General features: G+C 48.0%; 1 protein-coding gene across 1 annotated transcript; it reads left to right on the forward strand.

Annotated features, from left to right (window-relative positions):
• Positions 1-18,037: 18,037 nt before the first annotated feature.
• Positions 18,038-18,988, forward strand: KCNE1 (potassium voltage-gated channel subfamily E regulatory subunit 1). The gene has a single exon (XM_075100459.1). The coding sequence runs from the start codon at positions 18,081-18,083 to the stop codon at positions 18,459-18,461; it is 381 nt and encodes a 126-aa protein (XP_074956560.1). The 5' UTR covers positions 18,038-18,080; the 3' UTR covers positions 18,462-18,988.
• Positions 18,989-26,223: the final 7,235 nt, after the last annotated feature.

Consider the following 26,223-nt stretch of genomic DNA (forward strand, 5'->3'; position numbering starts at 1 on the left):
AAATCCATGCTGGTGCTTTGGTGAGGGCTGCAGGGGCGTAGCTTCATGTCTAGAGAAAGCACATCCCAGGGGCAGCCCTGGCCCTCTCGCTCCGCCGTGGGTCAGTGGACCAGAAACACAAAGTATCTCAGAGCTTTCTGAAGAGTGGCAGTTTCCTCATACTGCTTGTATCTGGTGTTTGCTCAAGGGGAAAAACAGCACAGCAAGAAGATACATGCGGCTGCTTCTGGAGAAAAGCTTATCTGTGCCTGACTGTAAAAGACACAGCTTCTTTAGAAGAAGAAAAGAGGAAAAAAATCAGGACTAGTGCTGCCTGTGAAAGACTTCCTTGATAACGCAGGCATGGTTGGACCGCACATGATGTGCAAGCACAGGAAGCTGTGGGTTGCATGGGCAAGATAACAAGCGTATATATTTAATCATTTATTTTTCACTTTAGTTTCTCAGGATACAACGCTTCCCTTTCCCCATGACCTGGCTCTTCTCCTGAATGGATGCATTTTTGAGACTGTCCTTCCTAGCACATGGAGGACCCTCCTCTCCCAACCTTACCTAGCAATTTAGTGCAAATTCCTGGGAGATTAGAGAGGGCATTTGGACAGGTTGCTCCTTCTGTACCATTAGGGCATCTTTGACCTTTCTTTCTTCTGGCAATACTACCAGCAAAATTGGTTTCTGAGCATAAAACATCTCTGCTTCTTGGTGTATTGGGAGATCTGCTGATAAAAATGTGGTAAAAAACGCTCTCTAAGGTGGCTGGATTCAGTGGAGGAAAAGCCCAATGTTCAATATTTTTTTTTGCTTAAGCAACATACTGCTAAAGGATAACAATGTAAACCTGTCAAGTTTTCAACATTTTAAACATTTAAACTTCCAACAATGTGGTGATGCTGTGGTGGCTTAGCCCTTCCTGCCTGATGCCATGGCTCTTTGTGGGCTGCTGCAAGTACAAACCCTCTGCTGCCCACACAGGTTTTGGGGAATTGAGGGTGGGGGTCTTTCTGGAGATCCTATCATTTAATGGCAGTCAGCTCTTCAATACTGAGAGATCTGGTTTGATAAGGTGTGCTTTGTGAACATAACCTTTGAGTTTTGCCACCTGATTGGGTCAGGATTATGGTTTGTCAGGCTCATGTTTTCCCCCGCAAAGTGAGATGAGGGGAGCTGGGCACTGCGGAGGGATGGAGTGGTGAAGGGGAACATGGGGTACTCCTTGTTCGACCAGGGGTGCTGCCATGCCACAGGGAGAGGGGGCACAAACCACTGACCACTGTCCTTAGCACACATAAGCTGCATCGTTTTGGGTGCTAAGTTAGGGTTAGGATGGGTATTGCATGATATCTGACAACCTCCAGGTTACTGCTGCAGCAGCAGCAGAGGCTGCACAGCTAGTTGCAGATATAACCTTAGATATAAGCAGGGAGTGGGGTTGGTTTGTACTGTCTTGTCCTTACATGGCTACGTGGAACAAGTGACAATCATATGCTCTGTCATACGCTCTCATTTGGTACTTGGTACGTCCTGAAATCTGCATCTCTACAGTGTGTGCTCTCTTTGGAAAAATGCCATTTTAATGGAAACTGACATCGATTTCAACTTCTGTGTACTGCTATGGAGGAGAAAGTTTACCGTGTTTTCTGCTCAGTAATTAGTGTTAGCACGATGTCAGCATCAAAGCATTGAGGGGTCTGTGGTGTTTTTCCACTGCACTGTTTTCATAGCCTTTTTTCTCACAATTTTTTATTTTTATGAGTATATAGCTTTTGTAATTCCACCTGGTTTAAGTGAAATCTTCAGACTGTCTTTAAATCCTCACTCAAAATATGTCTGAAGTGCTATTTTAGCTGTACTTTGCTTAAGATAATACTTCCTTTTGAAAGATACATGTAGCCTCACCTTTTTGTAAACCATGACAGCAAACAAGTACCTAATCCCCCTTAGACAATCTGGGGAAAAAGTGTGGAGAGAATCTCGAGTGGATGGCTCCTTCTGGCTGTGCACAGGCAGTGCAGACCACCAGAATGCTCGTCTTCACCTTCTTCCATAGTGGTAGAGAACAGAGCCTTCTAGCGCACTCAACCAAAATGGTGATCCAAGCGGGTGCTGCCCAGGTTCTGCTGAGCCTTGGAGGTGCCCAGCCACGCTCAGTGGCTCCCCGAGGAGATTTGCTGCATGGTGTGCCGTGCGGTTGATCCAAACGCTGACCCACCATCAGTGAAGGAAGAGTTAGTACAGCAATTATTACAGGAGCTTGACCCCTACAAATTGATGGGCCCTGACGCCATCCACCCGAGGGTGTTGAGCGAGCTGGCTGACATCATCGCAAGGCCATTCTCCATAATCTTTGAGAAGTCATGGAAAATGGGGGATGCCCCAGAGGACTGGAGGAAGGCAAATGTTACCCCTATCTACAAGAAGGGCTCGAGGGAGGATCCGGGTAATTACAGGCCCATCAGCCATACTTCAGTCCCTGGGAAAGTTATGGAACGAATCCTCCTGAGGGCCATCACAAGTCAAATGAAGCACGTGATTGGGAAAAGCCAACATGGCTTCACAAAAGGCAGATCGTGTTTGACAAACCTGGAGGCCTTCTATGACAAAGTGACTTGCCTGGTTGACATGGGGCGGGCAGTGGACATTGTCCACCTGGACTTCTCCAAGGCCTTTGATACGGTCCCCCACAGCTTCCTCCTGGAGAAATTAATGCGTTATGGCCTAGACAAGTGGTCTGTGCAGTGGGTGGGGAACTGGCTGACAGGCAACACCCAAAGGTGTCACAAGTGCAGTCCCCCAGGGATCGATATCGGGCCCAGTGTAATTCAACATCTTCATAAGTGATCTGGATAACAGCATCAAGTGTAGCCTGATGAAGTTTGCTGGTGACACCAAGTTGAGTGTGGAAGTAGACGCTCCAGAAGGGAGAGCTGCTCTGCAGGGAGATCTGGATAGGCTGGAAGAGTGGGCCAGCAAGAACCTGACGAAGTTCAACGAGGAGAAGTGTAAGGTCATGCACCTGGGAAAACATAATCTGGGAGCGCAGCACAGACTGGGATCCGCCTGGCTGGAGAGCAGCTCTGTGGAAAGGGACCTGGGGGTCCTGGTGGACAGAAAGCTCAACGTGAGCGAACAGTGTGCTGCTGCGGCCAAGAAGGCCAACAGGATGCTGGGTTGCATCAAAAAGGGCATCACCAGCAGAGACAAAGAAGTCATCATCCCACTCTACTCAGCGCTTGTCAGGCCACACCTGGAGTACTGTGTACAGTTCTGGTCCCTGCTATACAAAAAGGATGTGGACAGGCTGGAAGGGGTCCGGAGAAGGGCCACCAAGAAGATCAAAGGACTGGGAAGCCTGCCATATGGGGATAGGCTGGGAATCTCTTCACCATGTACCAGTACTTAAGGGGTAGCTACAAAGAAGATGGAGACTCCCTTTTTACAAGGAGTCACATGGAGAGGACAAGTGGGAATGGACACAAGTTGCGCTTGGAAAGATTCCAATTGGACACGAGAGGGAAATTTTTCACAGTGAGGACAGTCAACCATTGGAATAATCTCCCCAGGGAAGTGGTTGGCTCGGCCACATTGGACACCTTCAAGAGTCGTCTGAACAGGGTGCTGGGCCATCTTGTCTAGACTGTGCTCTTCCTAGAAAGGTCGGACTAGATCCCTGAGGTCCCTTCCAACCTGTGGTTCTGTGGTTGATTCTGTGGTTGATTCTGTGTGCTGGAGTGGGCCAGGAAGTGTGCTTCTGGGGAGAATATGTCTGAGTTTGGGATCCAGAGCCTCATCCATTCTCCCTCTGCCTAAATCCTGGAGGTATGTGTACAGCCCAATGGGCTTTTGCAAGATACACCTAACACAGGCTGCATAGGTTTGAACTTCTTGTAAAATGTATTCTTGGCTGCTTGCATTTAACTTGCTGGTGGTGGCATTGACAGGTTACAGCAATTATATAGGAAATGAAAGACAAGGATTTGGTTGCATGCTCAAAAACTTGCCAACTGTATCATCTGCTTTGCAGGGTAGCATCTTGCAGGCTTGTCTGGGTGTCCCTCAGCAGCTCCACGGCAGCGCAGACTCGTGTCACTCTGCTGAATGCAAAAATTTAGACAAATGTCAGAATTCAAGTCTTACCTCATATAACAGGGTCCTCATCCACGTTTTGCAGAGTAGGGTACCCTCTTCGTTCCCCTGTAGGGGCCAAGGGCATGACATGGCCCGGCCTTGGGAGGAGACATCCTCACACACATGGCGAAAGCAGCAGCCTGCTCTGTGGGGCCATGTCTTAGGAGGTGGGTGGCAAAGGCTTGAAATACTTTAGGCCAAGGAGACACTTGCCCCAGGGCCTCCAGCACCTCTAAGGCTTTGAGTGATGGAGGTCAAAGCAGTGGTGTGGCCAACTCTCCCAGGCATCCTTGAGTGTGGTGGGCTAGTGGCCATGTGGAAGACATGGGTTGGGAGCTCAGAAGCACGTGTGGCTCCAAGGGGTGCTGCCAGCTGGGTGACCCTCACAGGGAACACAGGTGGGGAGAAGCTGGGGGCTGGCAGGAGTGAGGCACCCAACTGCTGCAGGCCGTTCTGGGTATGCACGCATGCCCCTGCTATGGCACAAACAAACCCGGTATGAATGAGCAGGTTAGGCTGGGCACGTCAGTGGCCAGTCAATTTTTTAAATTGTTGTTTTGGATAGGTTTGGGCAACATGCCAAGATCACCTAGGAAACCTTTGAAGGGTTAAAGGGCTTTCTGTCCCAACCCAGTATTTTAAGGAGCAGAACGTTCTGAAGGAGGTAGAACTGAACAATCTCTGCAAAGGAAATTTTTTTTTTTTGGTATCCCAAATGGGTGCAAGAGTGAAACAAAGAAATCCCTGCCTGCATGTATGTCGTGGATGTGTCAGTGGTATCATCCTGGTGGCAGAAAGGGGTGCCCTGCCATCGGTGCTTGCAAGGTCAAAGATGTGTGTTGAGAGATGGTGAGCCGAAAATGGGTCTTCTGCAGAGGGGAGGCCCAGACACCTCCTCCAATGGATATAGGCAGAGGGGAGATGGGTCAGAAGCAGGCAATGCTATCTCCCCTTGGCTGTTCGGGCTTGTTGCCGTAATGGTCCTGACAGGTAAGGAGCTGACAGTATAGGCAAAGGCAGAGCGTGGAGCAGGCTGGCCTGATCTCTGAATCAGCTATGGAGCTGCTCTCTGTGGGGCACCACTCACTGGGAAACATTTTCCTCCCACTCTGTGCTGTGTCTTCCCTCACCTTGGCACATTTGGATGTGCTCCTGCAGAGGAAAAAGTGCCTCTGTGTCAGAAATGAACAGTCATGCCTTTGCAGATGTTTTAGGTAGCATCTATGCCCTGAGTGGGGGAACCAGCCCCTGGGCAGCAACTGCCTGCCTGTGTAGGGTGCCCTGGGACTGGCACATGCAGGATTTGTGCGGGCACAGGATGCGTGCTGGGGCAGGGATGCTGATAGCTGTGTGGGTACCTCTGTTAGTACAGCCCAGGGGAGCACGCATGCCTGAGCCAGCTTCAGATAAGGGGGGAGATGCTCCAGAGCAGACTCAGCCCCTGATTTATCCCTGCATGGAACAAAGCTGGAGAAAAGTTTTAAAAACAGTCCAGGCATACCTTAGAGCAAAAAAGATGCCTGTATCACTGCTTCTTCTCAAGGGAATTCATGATAGTTGTTCCTCCCCTTTATTAATGTGGCTTTTTAATACAGGGAGACAGGGCAGCAATGCACACAGGCGGGCTCTGTCCTCCTGGGAGCAGAAAGGAAGAAATGTGATGGCTCTGTCATGACCTGGGCTCCTGTTCCACTGCTTGGGGCAAAACTTGGCCTCCTCTCCTTGGGCTGGCTCCAGGGTGAGGGGAGGACTGGGAGATTATTACCCAAGTAAACAGCATCTTTAAAAAATCTTTTCACAGGACTGACTCTTTGTAGGGCAATGTGGTGCATAAAGATAAAAGTAATCTGTTTGTTATTTACCATACTGTACCCATTTGAGGGAAAAAAATAGCCACCACTTGTTAAAAAGGGAATTGAATATTTTGTGAGCAATGCGCCCTGCTGCTGGGTGCCAAGGGCCAGTGCTGCCAGTGGCTATTGAGCTGTGGCCACCTGCAGACCCAGCACCAAGCCGAAACCATTTAACATGATTACTGTGCTCCTGTCCCAAGAAGTGCTCATTCCCCGGCAAGACTGGGGCAATTGTGAAACAATGTTGTTAGCCAGTAGGAACGTATCCAGGAATTTTATGGCCATATCCATGTACCCGTGGAGCGTGACTATGATTTTTTGTTTTTAATGAGGTTCTGATAACTGTTAGGTAACCATGCTGCTTTCCACCACCTGTGTTTGCAGCAGTGCCCAGGGGACTGAGTGGTGAGGACAGGAGAGCTGCACTGCATGGTGGTGAGAAAAGGAGTTGGTCCGTTCCCTACTGGCACTGCGCTGCAGATCACTCAAAATGCTGCTACTGGAAAGGGGCAGGAGCCGTAGCACAGGTACTGCAGGAGCTGATAACCACAGCTTTCTCTCAGGAGATGTAGTCTGGAGTGGACATGAATTTGTAGCTAATGGTATAGCCTTCCCACGATGCCTGGTGAACAGTTAGAGGAACAAACTGCAGCATTGGTCACTGCTAAACCAAATTTCCCCTGCCTGGTCATTAAAGCAATGAGTTCTTGCTGATTGGGAGTGACTCATCTGCATCATCATCATAAAAATATAACACTCCAGCCTTTGTGCCTCTGCCAGAATCTATGAATTATTCTTCAGTAAGGGAATTGCATTTAACTTTGTTACGGGGGTAGAAAGCATCTCCATCCAGTGTCTTTTCCAAACACTGCAGGTGTCAGCACATTTTAAATTTAACATTGTGGTTTTTTATGGTCTAAATTGTATTTTACTAGCAGGCTGCAAATGGCAAGCCAATTTCCCCAGCTGGTGTCAATCCTCGCAGCTCTGCTTACTTTGCTGCAGCTCCACCAATTTGTGCCAGCTGCAGCTCTGACCTGTGGCATCACTCCTGCTGCTGCAGCCAAGTAAACCTTTATTTTGTGGTCGCATAGTAGCAGAGGTTGTGCAAACATAGGGGAGCAGGTGGTCTGCATCCTTGCTTTCAGGAATTGGATGTGCTTCTGTTAGTGCTGGGGTATCTGCAAGTGAATTAGTGTTACCCTGTTGGCCAGCTTCACCAAAAGTTACATGTGATTCTGAGTACTTGTATTTTTGACTATCTGGCTTAAGTTTCATTTGCAGGAAGCCAGTGCTGTGGTTTTCCTGACAGCCCATCTTTTGCAAGATGATTTGGATAACCCCCAAATCCAAAGTCAGTTCTACAGCATTTGAGCTGAATTGGAGGTTACATCCCAGACAGGCCAGCTGAGAATTTCAGCAATAAAGCCATTTGGTGGGAAGTCGTTCTTGGGATGGGGGACTGAGGTGGAGAAGGGCTCGAAGCCCCGTTTGTTCCCCTCTCCCATCAGCTTGGCTGTAAGGAAGAAGAGGCAAGCAGGCAGCTGCAACCTGGTGACTACCATGAGCTGAGCCCAGCTCAGGTCACTGTGGGCACCCAAAGGCACCTTCTGAATTATTTCTCCCTCTCCCTGGGCTGCCCTGAGAAGCCCTTTCATTTCTTGCTCAGCAGCACAGCAAAACTCTGCAAGTAAGGGTTTGCATAACTTCCTGGTGTTTTCCCCTGGTTTTGAGGGATTAACATGATATGTATGGGAATGTGCCAAAGATAATGATCTCCTCGACAGAACTATGTTAGACTTCATCTATTTATGTGCAAAAGCCACAGCAGTAACCTTTCTAAGAAAGAGCAACGGTTCATTGAAAAAGTAAACTGTTTTCTACTCCCTATACCTACTTCAGTATTTCTTTCCTCAAAACAACACTAAAACCAATTCAAAAAAAAAAGGCCTCCACACATCCACCAGGAATATTGTTTCAACAGATCTGCAAGCTCTCACCTTCCAGAGAAAACCTACATTGTGTAGAGCGATCCCATCACTCTACACAATGACACAATGTAGTCATTGTACTGAAGAAAATGAAACCTTTGGCTACTGACAGATAGGGGAGGGCAAACCTCCTTTCACGGAGTGGTTTTATAGCTTTGAGCCTAGCCTTTGTATATTGCCATTGCTATATAAAAAAAAATAATCTCCCTGTCAGATGCCCTCTCAAGTCCCACCAAAGTCAAACAGAAGTTACATAGATACTTCTGAAAAAAAACATAACCTGCTCTTGCCTGATGAAGACACAGTCCTCCTCTCGGCTGCAAAGGAGCCACACTGGTGTGATGGCAGGGTAAGTGAGGTCCCACACAGACACTGAGATCTCTCGAAAATAATCCTTGCTTTGATTTGCCCAGCCCCATGGCTTAGCCCCCTCTGGAGCTGCATCAACTGGAGCAGTTTTGCCAGAGATTACCCCAGCGCTCAGTGGTGTGAGAATGATGTGGGTTGAGGGAAAGCAGGGGTTAGTTACTGTATTTGCGTTTTTCTTCCCCACCACAGGATGTTAGCCTAAAATCATGCTGATTTGAGGAATATGGCTGCAAACACCAATTTTCTGTGATATAACAAGAATAAAGCAAACCCCAGAAGTGCAATGGTGTTTCTAGAGGGTCTTAGAGAGGCTTGTTTATCATCCCCCTGCAAAAGAGGTTCATCCCCTGTCAGGCAGTCATCACATCTCTTATCAGGTTAGTAACTCCCCTGCTGCACTTGGGATGGTAAGTTGACACCCCACTCTTCACCTGCCTGGGTGGTGGCAGGGGACTTGTCATCCACCAGCTGCTGTTTCCCATGTCATGCTCCTGCCTTCTCCAGGGAGAGTCGGCTTGCCTGTTTAAGCATGGGTTTGGTCATGTTGCCCCAGCTTGGGTTTGGTGACACTGCCCAGCACAGCTCAGGTGCTCTCCAAGGCCCATTATCCTTCATGCCAGCAGAGAGCTCTGCCTTGGGGGTGGGTGAGAAGAAATTGGGCTGCTGTTGCAAAGCCTTGGCTCAAAGCGCCTTCCTTGGGCACTGTTGCCCAGCCTGCCTCATGCCCCAGCAGGTCCCTCCCCATGCCTGCCACTCTCCCAAAGGAGGGGTATGGCTGCCAGGTCCACACCAAAGTGATGCTCCTCTTTCCCAACACCTTCATGGGTATTCAGCCATGGGAAAGAGGAAGGCTGTACCAGGAAGTGATATGATCTAATTTTGTCCAATATTTCTCCCATGAGGAGGAAGCAGGGCCTGACTTCTTACTCTCTGCTGTCATTGACAGTACATGCTCTCCTTCTGTCCTCTTCCTCTTCCTCCTCCTCCCTCATCCCTTTTTGGACCCTCTCCAGGTTTAAGGCAGCACCTGTCACTGCGCTCAAGCTGCCTCAAAGCGGAGTAGGGAGCAAGCCTTCACTGCCCTAACCCTATTTTTGATCCTTCTGCATTGCTGGAAGATTTAATCAATTTGTTTATCAAGCAGTGCACTGTTTTCCTAATTAGTCACAGCCCATCCTTACAGCAGCACTTTTTCTCGGTAACGCTCTAGTGTTCAGTTAAACTCTCAGGACACCCTCCTGTGATTCAGACGAGATCACACACCCAAGCACAAAATTTCTTTTTATTCTGGTATTTTGGTGGCTGTGCTTGGCATGATGCTGTCACTGGTCTCCTGGGGCAGGGAAACACTGCCGGGGTAGCAGTCCCATGCTGTCCTGTCGCCAACTCCTCCTCTGAACTTGGGCCATCCCTGCAAGTTCTCCATCTGCCTTGGCCCTACAAACACTGTGCCTCATGGCAGGCATTAAAATGCAGCTAAAAGATCTCAAAGGGGAATGCTATGTGGGTGCTAGGGGGTGCATGAAAGCAAGTATCGGATCTGCCCCAAGGCTTCCTAGAAGCAAAGTGAAACTTAATGCTGCTGCTCTGGAGGAGAAACTGAGCCCCCAGCAGCACGCAGGAGCTGGACCAGAAGCCAGACAGATTTTTGCAGGGCTTCAGGCACAACTCAGGACAGTCACCGGTGCTGCCCAGCCCCTCCTCCAGTGAAGTCTGCTGTCGTAGGTATCTCCCTGCCTAGACCCAGCCCAGGAAATTATCCCATCTTGTTAACAGCCTGCTCCCTCATTTGGCTGGAGCAATGTCACAGGCAATGAAAACATGGGTTTCATACCCCCACCCCACCAAAAACACAGAATGAAACCCCTGAAAGTGGGCATGCAAGAAAATATCAAGGTACTCTCTTCATCCATTCATTTTAATATCCCAATCACCATCTAAACTCTCCTCTCTGGCAGCCTTCCTAGCAACAGCGCCCAGTAAAGCCAGGGAGCATCAGCTGAGGAGGGGCTGTCCCAGTGCCTGCTTGCTGTGCGCTGTTGAGAGTCTCAGGGCAGGGAACTGCCAGGGGCCACACCATACACTAGTGTGGAACTGCCACAGCCCCAGGGATATGAGGGCACATTATCCCACATCACCTGAATTCAGCATCCTCTGAATGAGTTTAAATGCAGCTACCTTGCAAAGCTAATAAATTCATTTTATAGGTTCAAGGTGGGCATTAATGAACCCTCCCTTTGGCTGACTGGTGACTAAAGGCACCTTTTTGAAAATGGAAAATAGATTTTCACGTTTCTGGGTTGTTTTTTTTATTATTATTTTTAGGTGATGGATAGGAGTTAGCCAGTGCCTCCTGTAGTGGGCTGTTTGTGTTGGGTTCAAGGGGCAGCCCTGAAAATGGCTCCCCACTTCTTACTCACAGCCCAAAGGTTGTAATGTCACTGGAAGATGGACCTCACCTTACATCATAACAGTTCCTAATGCCAGCCTATTTTGCTGACACTATTTCTGTTTCTAAAAATGCCTCCATATGTGACTACCTGCATAGCTTTGGTCCCTTGCTTAGACCCAAGGACACACGGGGCACGGTGTGTTTGTGCATGTGAGTGTGCAGGGCAGTGAGGAGGCGAATGTCAGGGTGCGAGGGCAGGCTGTGTGGGGTAAGCAGAGGAAGCCAGCTAGGGCAGCAGGACTGGTGATGCCCCAACACCCTGGCGTCCTCCCACTCCCCTTGTGCTGCCCTGCTTGCACCTCATGGTGCCAGGCCCTGTGGCACCCACAGGCGCCCAGCACAGGAGCTGCCCCATGCCCCCTCAGCACCTCCCACCTGTGCGCCCAGGGCTGGAGCCAGCACCTGCAGCCTGCAGCAGGAGGCCAGCTGACAGCACCCACGCCACCGGCTCTTGCCCTCCCCCAGCCTGTTGAGTCTGGGTGTTTTCCTGTTTGCCTCTTACCTTTTGTACTGATCCCAGGGACAGGGGACAGTGACAGCCAAGCTGCTGTCCCTGCAGGAGCCAGGAGCCAACCTCTTCCTGCTCACACCCCAGGGGTATTACCCCAGGGACTTTCCAGGGCTCACATCTTCCTAATTGTCTTTCCCCAGGAGGGGCTGGAGCCCTACACCCAGCCGTGCTTTGCCAGGTCTGTACCAACACTCAGCACAGAGGGGCTGGAGGTGAGAGTGGGGGGTGGTGGAGAACTGGGAGGCTGCAAGAATCACAGAGCTGACAAGCCAGAGCTGAACTGATGGAGGAGAAGAGGGAGCCGGGTCTCTGCCTGCCAGGTTTTGTTTGCTGTTACAGCCATGCCAGTGTTTACCTGCTCTTTTGGGCTGGGTGTGAGCCCAAGGCAGCTGCATCTGGGAGGATAAACTTAGTTGCATATTGTCTGGGGGGGGTCGCTGGATTTTCCACTTCAAAATAGTATGATGCATATACAGTGTGTGTAAAAGGGCTAAATTTCTGGCTTGTGATCATACAAAACTGGTGCTTTCGGGAAGGAATGAGGGTACCCCACTGCATGAGTGTTGCTTTTTAAAGGGGCAAAAGGACCTGAAGTGTTGCTCAGGTGGGTAAGGACGAATGGCCCTAGGACTGGTTGGGAGAGGCTGTAGATTTACTAGAGAAAGATGGGGACTGTGAAAGCTGTGTACATCTGGTATATAACTGCAAATCTGTCCATACAACCCTGCTTGCTTCTGGGCTGCTCTGTTGTCCGATCTCTGAAAGGATCGCAGCGTCCTGGATGCTGCACTGTTGCAAAATTTCCAGGAGCTGGAGGGAGGAAATGGGTCTATCTTGTGCAATGCTCTGGCCTCCAGAAAGTTGTCTGACCCACTCATCCCTGAAACGAACAGCCAGGAAAATGAGCCAGGGACGTAAGTAAAGCCATTGCTTTATGGTGGTGGAGTAGCATCTTGTTGGCAGAAAAATGTGGGGAGGTGGGCAATGTGATGTGCTAACTTTTGCTACTAGCACAGTACAGGCATTTTTTGTGTGTGTGTGTCATCAGTTCATTAGAAGTTGCTAGAGCTATGTATTTTCTAATGGTATGTATTCCTCTAGACTGCCTCAGTTTCTGGTGCTGGGTTACTGATGCTTTTGGCAGCAATATGAGAGAGAGATTGTTGGAGATGTTTGGTTGGTATAAATTAGAATATAGGTCCTTTGATTTGTGAGAGCTGAGAAAATTGTTATAGCAGACGAGCATCTGTCATTTAACATCCACCTCTGTCTACTTGATACATATCACATTTTAATGTCAGCAGGGAAGAAAAATATAGCTAGCCAAAGCAAATCATTTTGCCCACCTAATGCTCAAGAACAAAATTCCCACTGAGCTCCAATGCCCAGTATCACATCATATTACATGACAGAAAATTGCCTCTTTTCTTTTTAAACCCCAGTGGTCAACTGGGACCCAACAACATCTTGTAGAATGTGCTTCACGGAAGCTCAGCTGTTGGAAATGAGCCCAAGTCAGGGGCAGAAAGGACCATGCTGGAGCTGGCAGCTCCAGGTGTGTTGGGTGCACTCCACTGGTAGCGGCATCCAGGCTCACAGAGCAGCTTCCAGCCTGCCTTTGAGCAGACAGACCCATTCTGCTTTGCCTTTGTTGGGAAACAGCCAGGTGTAAGTCGGTTCTGACATTTATAATGTAGATGCAAGTTATATTAAATGCCAGATCTCTGTAGCTGCAAGTCGCTCTATTCAATCGTCAATTTACAGCTCTGTAGTGATATCCCCGTCACAGTCCTACCTCCCCAGCAGCAGGGGGTGTGACTGCCTCAGCACCCAGACGGGCACTGCGTGATCTCCAGTGGCTCAGCTTGGCCTCTCTTCAGACTCAAACAGGGGTCAGACTCTGTATCATGCAGGCAGTCTCATGGACTTGCATTTGCAGCTCTAGCAATCCATAGCTGCAAGCGTTTGGATGCATTGTCATACTGGAGAAGCATGGCCTCAGCCATGTTCAGGGACAGTTTCTGAGGTGGCAGGTAGACACGATGCACGTGGAGGCCATCCACCCTTGCCCATGCATCTCCATCCTCCAGTCCCACAGTGTGTCCTATTTCATAGCTCCAGGAGTAGCTGGGTTTTCCCTGAGCTTGACCACCACAGCCCTCCATCACATGCAACCTTTTCAAACGAAGGGACCTTGGTGGCTTAAAGCTTCCTCCTGTTAACTGTTAAAATGCGATCTTAACAAATGCCCTCTTCGAGAGGGCCCTCAGCCCTCTCCTTCAGGAGGTGGCTCTCAGGGTCGAGGCTGGGCCAGTTTTTCTTGCACACCTGAGGGTAGATGCCACTGTGAACAAAGTGGCCACCAGAGGTTTGTGTTTTTCTCCCTTTTCCTTCAAGAGAGCAGCTTTCCACCTCTAGTAGGTCTCACTTCCTCTCCATTAGCTGTGCCCCATTGCTCTCGCCCAAGCCATGGAGGTTTGGGCAAGAAGCAGGTGCTCCTATAGGGATGGTGTGAGGTGTTGGGAGGTTGAGCAGTGTGAACAGACTCTGGAGTGCTTGGCAATAAGCAGAGTAGGACTCAATCTTCTCTACACAGGGACCTTTGGAGTGTATGAGGGCAGGGTGTGGTGGGTTTGGGTTGGCTTTTTTCCCCACCAGTGGAGTGTCACTACTGCAAGGAACAGCTCACTGTGTAAGTACATCCATGGGGAAACTTTTGTATAGAGCAACGTCCAGGTTAAAGGCATCACAAGAAATACGGTCAGCAGACTGAGAATGCAAATGCTGTCTAGGATCCTCCAATCTTCACTAAAGTTAAATCAAATGCATGGTTTTACACCTGCTGAGAACCTGCTCATTTTTAAGCAATATTTTAAAATCCTTTGGAAGGGTTGGTTAAGCTGCCTTCAGATGATTTTCCTCCCTCCACTGACTGTAGGAACTGTAGGCCATACCCATCTGGCCACGTAGAGATAGTTATGGTGTAGGTCTGTCTCCTAGAGTCCTGCTTTTGGCCATTCCCCAACTCTGGAAACCTGCCTGTGGCATCTCGTCTGTCATCCTAAACCTACCCTCTCCATGAAGGCATCATTCGGAGCAGGTCCCTTTCCACCTCCCACAAGAAATTCATGGTGTGAGAAAGAGGGCAAGGTCCAGGTGGCAGAGAGGAAAGGGGTAAGTCTCAGTGAGCAAGGACCATCTCCAGTGGTGCTGCTTAGCTCCACAGACAATGGCAGATGGGGCAGTGGTTCAGGTCATCGTTGACACCTAATGGAAGATGAGCTTGGGCAATGCCAGCAGTACACCTGCTCTGCTGGGAAACCCATGTGCTGGGAGGCAACCTGCACTGAGCCCATCACTTTTGCTTTGGAGATCTATGTCACCTGTGTTTAGTGTAATGGACGGAGAAGCAGAAATGCACCTGGGAGCAGGATGTGGCCCAGGCTGCTGACAGCCTTAGGGAATACCCTCTGAATCCCTGGCCAGTGAAAAAGTTGCTGAAGTGTTAAGTTTTGCCCCAGGTAATTCTTAACACAGACAGTTCACTGCTCAGTGCTTGCCCCCTCAAAAGAGGTAGGAGGGGTAACCCCCCAGCATGCACCGAAATCTCCTGGGGGGGGATGGTGTGGGATGGGGACCACCACCCCAGGTGAGGTCTCGGTTTACCAGGATGCAGCCCAGGTAAACTGAGATGTTGATTTTGGGCTGGGCACAATTTTACTCAGAGCTCCTTGGGGGAAGGAGCCCTGCGAGAGGACTGGGACAGTGGTCGTGATTTGCAGCCCATTAACAGTCATCTGGGGAGAGCAGCAGGGAGCAGAAAACCCCTCTGGCTGTGGTCCTACCAGAGTTTTGGGGACAGTGAGATGTGACCATCAGTCACAAAGTAGGCCAGTGACACAGGTGGCTCTTTCCAGTTCTGTATACTCCAGCTCTAAACCGGTCCCAGTAAGGATTTCTGTGGAGTTGCATGGGGCTTGTGCAGCAGCAGATGAGGCCTTCAGGCTTGCTGAGATTTCAGGAGATTTCCTGGGGAACAGGAGTGTGCCCTTTCCCTCCTTTAATCTCTCCTGTTATTGCCATCTGATGTGGTTACAGACACAGGGCCACTCAGCTCCCTGCTGGTTTCCAGCCCAGCCAGTGTGCAAGTAACTCAGAAGTGGGCAACACCTTGCAACTCTCAGAGACCTCCCAAAATAATATAGAGAGGTAGCTGAAGATATTCAGCCTCAAAATGTCAATTCATCAGCACTGTAAGTGTTGTCAGTACTACTGATAATTATTATGAGAAATGATTGCCTGTCTTTCCGGAAAAAGTTGAGAGATCCAGTGAAATTCGTCTTTGTTTCGTCTGAAAGTTATTGCAAAGATTTGCAAATGGTTTTACATTTTACAGTGTCAACACGTTCTACACACTTAGGAGGAGTAATTTCAGATAAAGGTTTAAACTTCTTTTTATCTTCCTTTCCTTCTTAAAGGATCTGAACACAGCTGTGAAATGTGAATAGACTTTAACTATTAAGCCCAAACTGCCAAGATGTTATTTCCTGTAGCTTTGACTCATGCAACTGAAGAAATAAATTGGATCAGAATATTGTTTTGTACAGGGGATTTTTGTCTCCCTTTGCCACCCCCAGGCTCGGCTCTATTTAAAACCAAAATACCAAGGCATACTCTCATGGATGCTCATTTTTCCTGCTGGCGAGGCACCTCATAGCAGGAAACTCATTGCTTGGATTAGGGTGAGTCTCAACCCACAGGAGCTTAATCTGGGCTCCCAGTGGTCACCCACTCACCAGGGGAAGGAATCTGATGTCATCTGGTGTGGGCTGGTGCCACTCGTGTCCCCCAGGATTACATGGTGAGGAGAATGGGGCTTTCTCCATACAATTTATCATCCTGGGCTGAGCATCTGACTTTTCAGTGAGACATGACTGCACAGCTGGGAGATCTAGCAAAAGGGTTTGGACTAAAAAATCAGCACATGCAGTTGCAGTAGCAATTAATTTATGTGCATATGTTTGATCGTATTCATGTCTGCATTAATTGTGTACTTTATTCAGCCGCAAGGGCACCTGCTAGCACAGAACACGCCGGGTAAGTAACTGCTCTTCATACGAGGGACAATAGCAAGAAGATCGGTGTCCTCGCTTCCTCTGTCTCAGCATCTCCTTTTACAGCATTTAGGTCATAATGAGGTGCAGACAATTCAAAGAAGCCTCCAGATACATCTCATCTACTGCAGTGTCATTACTGGCAGCTGGAGGCTGTGTGCACAGCTAAACTCCCTCCTGCGCAGAGGTCCTGCACAACATTTATGCATCATTAATGTTGCCCTCACAGACGGGTGTAATTGCTGTTAGGCCTTTCAGTGACTTTCTGCCCAAGGCTTCATCTCATTCTTGATGTATTATAAATTATTATAATATAGTACTTCTTAAAAAAAACCAAAACAACAAAAGGTAAGTGTGCTGGAGAAGCTTTTGCTAACATGTTGTCCTTCTCTCACAGATTTAAAACTGTAGAAAGCACTGACAGGCATCTTAAGCGATTACAAGATTGCTGTCACAGAAGTCACCTTGAATAACAGTACCTCATTCAGATGTGCTACAGGCAAAAACAGAGGGAGACTGTTGTCTTAATTTTCTAGAGACATTTAAATTAGGCAGCGTAGTGAGATTGTCAGTCATGTTACCTGGCTGCTGAGGCTTTGGGACTGCAGTGCTGATTTATAGGATTGCTCTTAAGTGATTTACAGCTGACATTGGAAAGGTGAAAAGGACCCTTCAGCTTCTTGTGTAAGACTGTCAATGCAGAATGCCATGGCCAGGAGGCTTTGGATGTTCAGGTGCTTCTTGGTGTTACTACCTCCTGGCCTATTCCTGACCTGCAGTGATGCCAGTGGAAGTCCTCCTAACCGGACAATAAAACACTGGTTGCATAGCAATTTAGTTTGGAGGAGAAAGCAATGAACCACCTGGGGGGAAACTGCCAGTCTGTAGGAGGGAGGGCGAAGGGAGATGCTTTTCCTTTCCACTGCTGCCCCTCTGTATCCACTCTTTCAGCAAATGCTCATTGGGAACTTGCACTAAATTAGTGTGGGATATATTTCTGCCAGGTGTTTGGTTGCTTAGTTTTCTGTGGTGTATCCCATTATGAGCACTGCAGAAAAAAGGCAAGACCCCTCAACAGGGGTGGGCAGGAGGAGCTTGCTGCAGCTACTGGGTGATTTCAGGTACAGAAGTTTTGTTTCCAAATTCAATCCTTAAGCTGAAAGTAGAGAAGAGAGGACCAAGAGAAGCCATGATAACAATTTTCAAGGCCAGGAGCAGTTGCTACAGAGTGGGAGTGAGATGCTGCTCGTGCCTTTGGGAGCTTGGGGGAGAAGTCATGACCTTTAACCAGCAGCACAGGAGGCCGGGGTGGGGTATACATGTGAGTGGCCAACAGTCGGGGCAGGTGCGCACTGTGACAGGTGGTCTGGGAGGACTGAGGAGGGTTTGCAAGGCAAGTGTTTATGGGAGATGGACTCAGCCTAGCTGGTCTGGCTTGGAAACAGGAGATGAAGGGTTCCTTCCAGGCCAGCCCAGCTGCCCTGCCTCTGCACCAACCCCAAGGTAGCTTCCTTGCTGAGGATGGGAACCAGTAAATGGAGACAGAGAGAATCACATATTTATCTTATAATTTTTCTGGTATGTCTCTGATTTTTATGTGTTGGTTTTTTTTTCTAGAAAAACTACAAATAAGGAAGAAAGAAGTACGAAGGACAGAAAAACAAGATGTTGGTGCTATCTAATGATACAGCCCTGAATTCACTCCTCTCCAAGCTCCTTCAAGACTACCTGGAGCAGACAAACAGCTCTGCACCTTTCCAGGTCAGAAGTGCCAGCAGCAATCTGGAAATCATCTACGTGCTACTGATGGTTGGCCTCTTTGGCTTCTTCACAGTGGGAGTCATGCTGACCAACATCCGCGCCAGGAGGCTGGAGGACTCCCATGACCCCTACAACACCTATATTGCCACAGACATTTGGCACAAGAAGGACAGGGAGTATTTTCAAGCCAAGCTCATAGAAAATTACAAGCTGTGCTGTGTCTTTGAAAACCAGCTGGCTGTGGAGCAGCCAAGCATGCAGATTCCTGAGATGAAGTCTTCCTAGCAAAACAGGAGAAAGGATTGTACTTTGCACAGTGACGACCCAGACGATACCTGGTATGAACCAGGCTAGCTGCTTGCCCATCTGCAGAGCTGCAGGTGATGGCCTCGGTCAAGCCGAATAACTGTGAACTGATGGTGAAGCTGATGGGTCTGTGATGACCCTGGTGCTATAAAAGTGCCTGGTCACCAGTACCTTGTTGCAACCACTGTAAGGTAAAGGAGGGGGACACACAGCCAGAGTATCATAGACTCATCAGCTTCACCTAGTGAAAAAAGTAAATGTTGGTGTTGCCAGTGTGAACGCTTGCAGTAGTGCATGTAATTAAAACCAAATTGGATCAAACACAAGCTAGAGACGTTAACAGCTAAGTATGGTTTAGGCAATCATTTTCAAGTAAGACCAGTTTCTTCCAGGAAAAAGTAGCTGAAATATTTCATTTCCATCTTTGTCCAGCATAGAATAATAATTTTATAAAGTGTACAATGTTGTGGATGACCTATTTCTTTCAGAATCATGCACCTCTTTGAGATAAAATTTTAGAAAAAGATTCCTATTTTTTGCTGAAAAACATTTTTATAGAAAAATGCAGGCTTTGGGGGGAAACTTTTTAGTGACTATTTCTAATTCCTAGCAGGTGCCCCAGACTGGTCTTGCCAGCTGCTTTGATTTTCCTTCTCATGGATGGGGGTTGAACCTGGCAGCAATATCCACCCTTGTACAAAGATTCAGCAGCCCAAAGGGTCTGTGCCATGCAAGAGCGTAATGTTTCAAGAGTTTCAATCATATTTAATTGTTGCACAAAACCGAAGTGCTAGTCTTTGGTTGGAAAGTGAATTTCCACTCTGTGAAGAGCAGTTCCACAAAGTGTCTGATATTTAATCACCAACAGAGCTTATGTCTGTTCTTAGCTTGAACCCTGTGAGCAGTTTCTCCAGCTCTCAGGAACAGCCTCCCTCGGTACAGCTGTTCATCTATTGCAGCACCCAACATGAGGGCCACGCCAGCAAGGTTTTCCTGCCCTTGGCCTCCTTAATCCCTCCTTTGGTGGGCTGTGCCTGCCAAGCCATGGGGGGAAGGTGACAGCTGAACTCAGCTTCTGCAGCAGCAGCTATGAGCTGTCTCTGTTAAAAGGGAGAAATACAACTGCCCTGGACATTGCTTTACTCAGAATAGCAACCTCGCCAGCTTGAAGCCTGTTTTCGTGTTTGGGATCAAAGAAGCAATGGTCTGGGCAGGAGGGGGATTTTATTTCTGCTCTGCAGATACACATCCCATTTTTAGCTACTGGAGAGGAAAGAGAAGTAGGGAAAGGCTTGAAAGAAAGTTGTGCAGAGCAGCTGCTTCAAAGGCAAGGTGAGGGCAGAGTGGGGACAGATAACTACCCACGTATTTGGACAGGCAAGCGAAACAAGTCACAGCACATCCCCTTTTCATGCATAGGTAGTTCTTTAGCACTGCACTTTCATTAAAGTAATATTCTAGCCATGTTTGTGTTCCCAGAATACTTAAGCCAATTAAAAAAGCAGGTTGGCTTTTTTAAAAATATATTTATATGCTGCCCACTATTAAGCTGAGGACAAGATACATGTTTCCAGTGTCTTGAACAGCTTGGAAAATCTCCATCAGCTTAATTATCCCGTTCACTTTTTCCTCTAGAGGAATGTAAACCAAAGCCAGGCTTTGGAAGAATGTTGACTTCTCAGCCTGGGCACTGCTCTTTTGGGATCTCACCACGCAGTCTGTTTATTACTTGCATTTCCCTCCCACTGTGAGAGTAAAAATGCTCTTGCTTGCTGGTTCTCCAGAGGCAGGCCCGTGCAGCATTGCTGGCAATGTTTAAACTTGCATCAAAAATGGCCTTTAATTACATTGAAACCTTTGAACATTAAGCTTGTCAAAAGGGCTCCCTCCTTGATCTCCCCCTCCTCCCCAAGTGTTTTCAGGTGTTCTGGGTCTAGGCACTTGCTGGTCACCTTATTTTAATACCCTCAGTGTAGTTGTTTGTGACAAGGGTGATTGGCAGCATGAGCTGGCTTCCACTTCTGGTTTTGAGCTCTGCACTTTTTATTTAAAAAAGAGGGGAACCACTGTGCCTCAGTCTTAATGCTCTCGAGTGCCATCAGCCTATAAATCAACCTTCAGTTGCAGTTGTGAACTTCCACTGTGGCCTTTCATGTTACCTTTCAGTCTCATAGTTCTCATTGGCCTCAGATGTTTTTTAATCCTAAGCTATTTCACAAGTTCACAGAAAGAGTGCTGATACTACCTGATGGGCACCCATTCACCCGTCCACTTTCTACACCCTATTAACCAGGGCCAGGCCTGGGTGCTGGGTACACCTCGATCTGGAGAAATACCAAAATGTCAGGAACAAATTCCTCTCTTCAAGTAAACTCCCAGGGTTTCCAGCACCCCGGGCAAGCTTGGCTCCAGTGTTCGGTGCAGTGATCCCAGCTGTAGCCTCCGAGAACACATTGCACACAGCTTTTCACTGCAGACCCAGCAGCACCTGCCCCACAGGGTCTTGTGTTTCATTGCAGCCCCCAGAAATGACACTGGGCCTGGCAAAAGGGAAGAAATAGCTGTAGGGTAGTAGTCCCCCCAGCAAGGGAGAAAGGTCTTGTGCCCACTTGGAGTCTAGCGGCTCTGCACAAGGCATCGGTTGGGTAGCTAGCCCTCATGGGAAGCTCTGTTGATGAGACTTTTTAAGGCTAGAAAGGATCATTCTGATCTCAAGAGAGGTGGGAGGACATATCATAAGATCTTAAGGGTTCAGGTCAGCCAGGTCTCCTTACATGCACTCCTTGAAAAAGGCTCTGAAATCCCTTTCTATATAGCTCTGGATTATATAATATCAGTTTTGGAGATGTAAAGTGCGAGCCAAGCTGCAGCCTGCATTGCCAAGCATCCTCCAGGGCTTGTAAACACAACTCCCACTTCCTCTGTCATTACCACTGACTCATGCAGGATGGCTGACTTGGGACCAAGCTCTGACTTCATGTAATAGGAGAAAGAGCATTCACTGGCCAAGGGGTGCCTAGAAATGTGTGATTAGTCCACTTGCTCATTATCTTTGCCACAGACAAAAGGCCAATGAACCTGTCATGTAATTGCCATCACAGAGAGCTCATGTTTTCCAATTTCCTGCTTTTTGGGCAAACTGAAGAATCTTAAACTCATTAGGCAAGTGTTGCACTTTCTTTGTCCCAAACTTTGAAAGTCTTTTGCTCAGGAGACATAAAATAGCCAGGGAGAGTGTCAGAGGTTTATATTTTTCTCTGGTCCCCAATAGCTGAAGCCCCTGGCTTCATTAGCTGTGGCTTATTCTAGTCAGTAGCCTTGCTGCTGGTTGGCCTAATAATACCTCCAGGCACAGGTATTGCTATCTGGCTACTTATGGTTTTTGTATTAGAAATCACATTCTATAGAAATATCAGGATTATACAGAAATGGCATTTTGAGTTTAAGTCCTACACCGTTAACAGTGATGTGGTGGTAATGCAGAAAGGTCTCAAGCAAAATCAAAACCCAATATAGCAGGTTCTCTCCTGTATATATTTTGAGAGTTTCTGTTTTGTACAGTTGCAGACTAACCTGGAAGTTTTGTGGTATAAAGCCTCACAAATAAAATGTTGATATTAACAGCGGTATAGCCCAAATGCAGTCAAGATTCTGCATTGTACTTCTCGGTAGGGAAAGTCAGTCCTCATGCCTTGGGGGAAGAAGATCCAGGGAAGTTTTTCACTAGGTTATGTGGCCACTGACTCATGGGCAGATGAGGTCTCCCTCTTCTCCCCTTTCCTGCTTGTCCTGCAAACCTGTCTGGGTTGCCCAGACTCTGGGCAACTCTGAGACAGCTACAATCCCCCAAACTACAGCATGTCTTCTTGGGATGTGCTTGCAAAGCTGTTGCAGGAATGTCATCTGCAATACCTCTACTGGTGAAGACTTCCGCAGCCATGCATGGCATAGGGTACAACCAGCAGCAGGGAGCAGCAACTCTTCTCTGGCAGCACACAGTCATTTGCTGGAGTAGGATTATGTCTACCTGAGGATACCTTTGCATGGGCTCACACAGAGGGTGTATGTGTGGCCCAAACTCAGTTTTAAGATGGCCAGATACCAGCTCTAACTGTAAGAAAGCATGGGTGTAGTGCTGAGGTTGAGACCAATATGCCCAAGCAGTGGCTAGAGGTGGTTTAAATTCAGGCAGTGCAAAGCCCAGGAAAGAAGGTCTGTGCTGATCTGTAGCCACTCTGTAGCCTGATATGCACTACCTTCCTGTAGGAAGCCCAAACTGAGAGCCCATCCTTTGCCTTCACTGCAAAATCTTCCCTCCCCTCCCACCAGGCTGGAGAGCTTCAGGTCCTCGTTCTTATTTCCCATCTCATGGAGAACTTGCATCTGCAGCAGCTGGCTTTTCATGATACCCAGCAGAAATCCTTAGGGCTGTAGGTATGAGACATCAAACACCTAGTATTAAGTAGTCCATCTGGAAAATACTTTACAGTTAAAGGCAGCCCAAGTGTGCAAGTCTGAAGCGAGTTCCCCCCCCCTCCTCACTTTATTGTTATCAGTGTTATCTTTATTTGCGGTTGGTTGGGTCAGACCTGTTATACCGGGAAACGTGCACAAAGACAAGCAGAATGAAACCGATAAAAATAGAAGATATGAGCAATCAGAAGCAAGCAGAACATTCTTTGCAGCCGATAACTGGAATTATCTTATATAATATTTCTATGGCATCCTGTTTCATTTTTACACATTATTATCACTATATGCCAAACTCACTCCCTAATCTCCTTATCCAGCTGGAGCCATCAGCTATGCATGTGAAACCTCCACAAAGCCTTTCTCAAGAAATTGCTCAAGGGACCAGCACAAATGTGACTGCTTGGCAGAGGAGGCTGTGAAAGGTCACGCTGCATTTCACTGGTGAGGTAGGCAGGAGGCTCTTCCCTGAGACCAGAGACCAGAGCTGTCCACATAGCTGGCTTCATGGACACATTCAAGCAGAGAAATGGTCCCAGTCAACCGCCTTCAAACGACAAGAAGCGAAGGCCCATACCATTCCGAAATAGGCAGGGAACATACTTAATTCTTGGTAGTTCTAAGGCAGGGCTTGCAAGGATAGTTGTTTCTAAAGCCAGCTTTCAACTGCACCCACGAGCGTCCTTCAGGTCAAAGAAAAGGGAAGATGTACATAAATGTCAATGGAAAATGCATGGATGCTAAATCCAGAAGTGAACTTTGTGGTCATCTGATCTGATTTAGCAGAAGAAAGGCCAACAACCCTAATATAATATTTTATCCCTGGCAGGCCCAGAGCTTCTGGTTGGGCTACAGTGCATTATTTTTGGAGGCACACTCAGGCTCGCCAAAATAATTCCTCTGCTCAGACCACAAAATCCACATACTGGACCAGGGCCCACCAACCTTCCAAGACCAAGAGCCAAGCAAAATAAAATGTGACACCTTAATGTGAGAGCACTTGCTCTAAAAAATGCTGAAAACAGTTTTATTAAAGGTACACCACACAACCCAAAACACAGCTGACCTTCACTGAAATACACTGTCTGATAGTGACTGACATCCAGTAAACGGATTCTCAGTATATGATAGCTCTGATTTTGTTGCTAGATGTGGTAGCTTTCATACTTTTGCACAAGAAAAGCATAGCTTGTTAGCCCAGCTGTGAGCATTAATTTTGATTTAATCCTGAGGATCAGGGATAGATTGGCGGCTGCTGTTCAGTGCAGCACACTTACCTGCTGGAGTGGTAATGCTCCTTTGGCACAGCCCCATCAGCAGTATCTCTTCAGCCTCCCCCCACTGCAATATTCATCCTCCTCTAGGTTTCCATCCAAACCACAACCTCTGGCTTTCTGACCTCCCTCCCCAGCCTCCCCCATTGGTCCACAGGTCCTTGGTCGGCACAAAGGAGCATAACCCCTCTGCCTCAGCCAAAAGGGGCCATATCAGCAAAGAATCTAACCCATTGTTCCCGAAGTCTGAGCTCTGATTTCCTTTTTCCTTGTGACCTCCAGCTTTGAGTGGCAGGTTAATTTGTCAGGGGAACAGTTGATTCAGCAGCTGTTCTGGTTCACTGTTGTGCACATAAGCCTCAAGCCTGAAGTCTTTATTCACACCCATGGCAACAGCAGGCTTAGGGACCTTCAATCTGATGGGACTTTTTGCCCTGGCAATATTTTCTCAAGCCTTTACTATCAGCTTCCCACCTAACAATACAAACGAATCTGGGAAAAGAGTGCAAACAATAATCTCATACCAGCTTTCCACCTGCAGGCAAGATCCCTTCTCCAGACTGCTCGAGCCAAGCTCACCCCACAGGTGCCTCTGCAGCTTCACCCCCAGCAGTCCAGTTCCCAGGAACTCAGGGGTGGATCTGACCCTGAGCTGCATGCAGAGAGGAAAGGAATAAAACGTCAAATACTCCCCATACTTTAATTTATTTTTCATCTTAATATATGAAAGTTATGGTACAGGAACAGACAAACCAGCACACTCATCAGTCAAGCACCCTCTGCCAGCCAAGGAGCCACAAAGTTTTACCCTCAGGCAGCCCATGGCAGGACTGACACCTAAAATTAACCCTCTGCTGTGCTACTATTTATTTCCTCCCCTCAAAAAAATAAGCGAGATCTCTCTCTTTAACAGCAACAGCCCAACAGCTTTGCCATCCAAACCCTGACCTTCAGAAAGGGATTGTAAAGAACAAAATGCAATTTGAATAAAAGTAAGCAGATGAGAAACATACTGGTTCATGCTAATCCCAATTTCCAGTGGTGTTGGCCAGCTCACTGCAGAATACAGGCAATAGAGACAGGGCCTTCTTTGTTCATAACAAATTATTTAATCCAACCTGTGCACATTAAGCAGTCTCTTCTGGGTTTCTTTATGTGTCCCTTCCTCCTTATTTCTGTTTGTAGACGACACTGAAATGCAGAAATTTCCAGGCCTGTTAAAGCTACCACCAGGTAGGACCTTTCATCTCAAAGGGCAGACTACACCAGCTCAGATTTCTGTCCTATTTTCCTCTAATATTTCCCGTGTCCCTCCAGGGAAACATGGCTATGTCCACCCTGGCTATGTGGGGTAGCTCTTCTCCCTGGAGATCCCCCTGGCTAGGCTTGGGCAGGAGTAGAGGTAATGATAATGTCTCTGCTGACAGCAGCACTGTCATTCACAGTGGGAACAGGATCTCACCCTCTGATTGGGACTTATGAAGGTCAAAGAAAAGGGCATCAGCCTATAGTATAGGACATCACCATATCCCAGCCTGTGTCCTGTGAGGGAAAAGGTCTGGTATGAAGAACAGCATTATATGATGTAAACTGATACCTTGTAATCTGGTAGTGTAAAAAGAATGAGCACAACTACCTTGCCATAGTGTGTGTTCAGCATTTTGTGGCACAGCATGTGGATGCCAAGGCATAACTGCAGTAACAGCAGAGGTAATTGTTGGGCAAGTTAAATGGCAATGGATCCATCTCATAGCTGCCTACAGGGGTCAGCAGCCATGCCAAAACCCCAGACCTGCTTCCCAGCTCTCCCACTAAGATACCCAGGACCTGGGGTACCAGGGGCACCACAGCTGCACTTCCTTCTTCCAGCTACTTGCAGCTTTCCTCTTCCATCCCGAACTTCCTTTGGTGGAAAATGACACAGGCAGTGCGTTACCCTGCATCCAGGTTCTCCTCTTTACTTACCCACAGGAGTGGGGGATTTGCAGACAGTTAAG

Source organism: Phalacrocorax aristotelis, chromosome 1 (assembly GCF_949628215.1).
Source record: "Phalacrocorax aristotelis chromosome 1, bGulAri2.1, whole genome shotgun sequence".
NCBI lineage: Eukaryota > Metazoa > Chordata > Aves > Suliformes > Phalacrocoracidae > Phalacrocorax > Phalacrocorax aristotelis.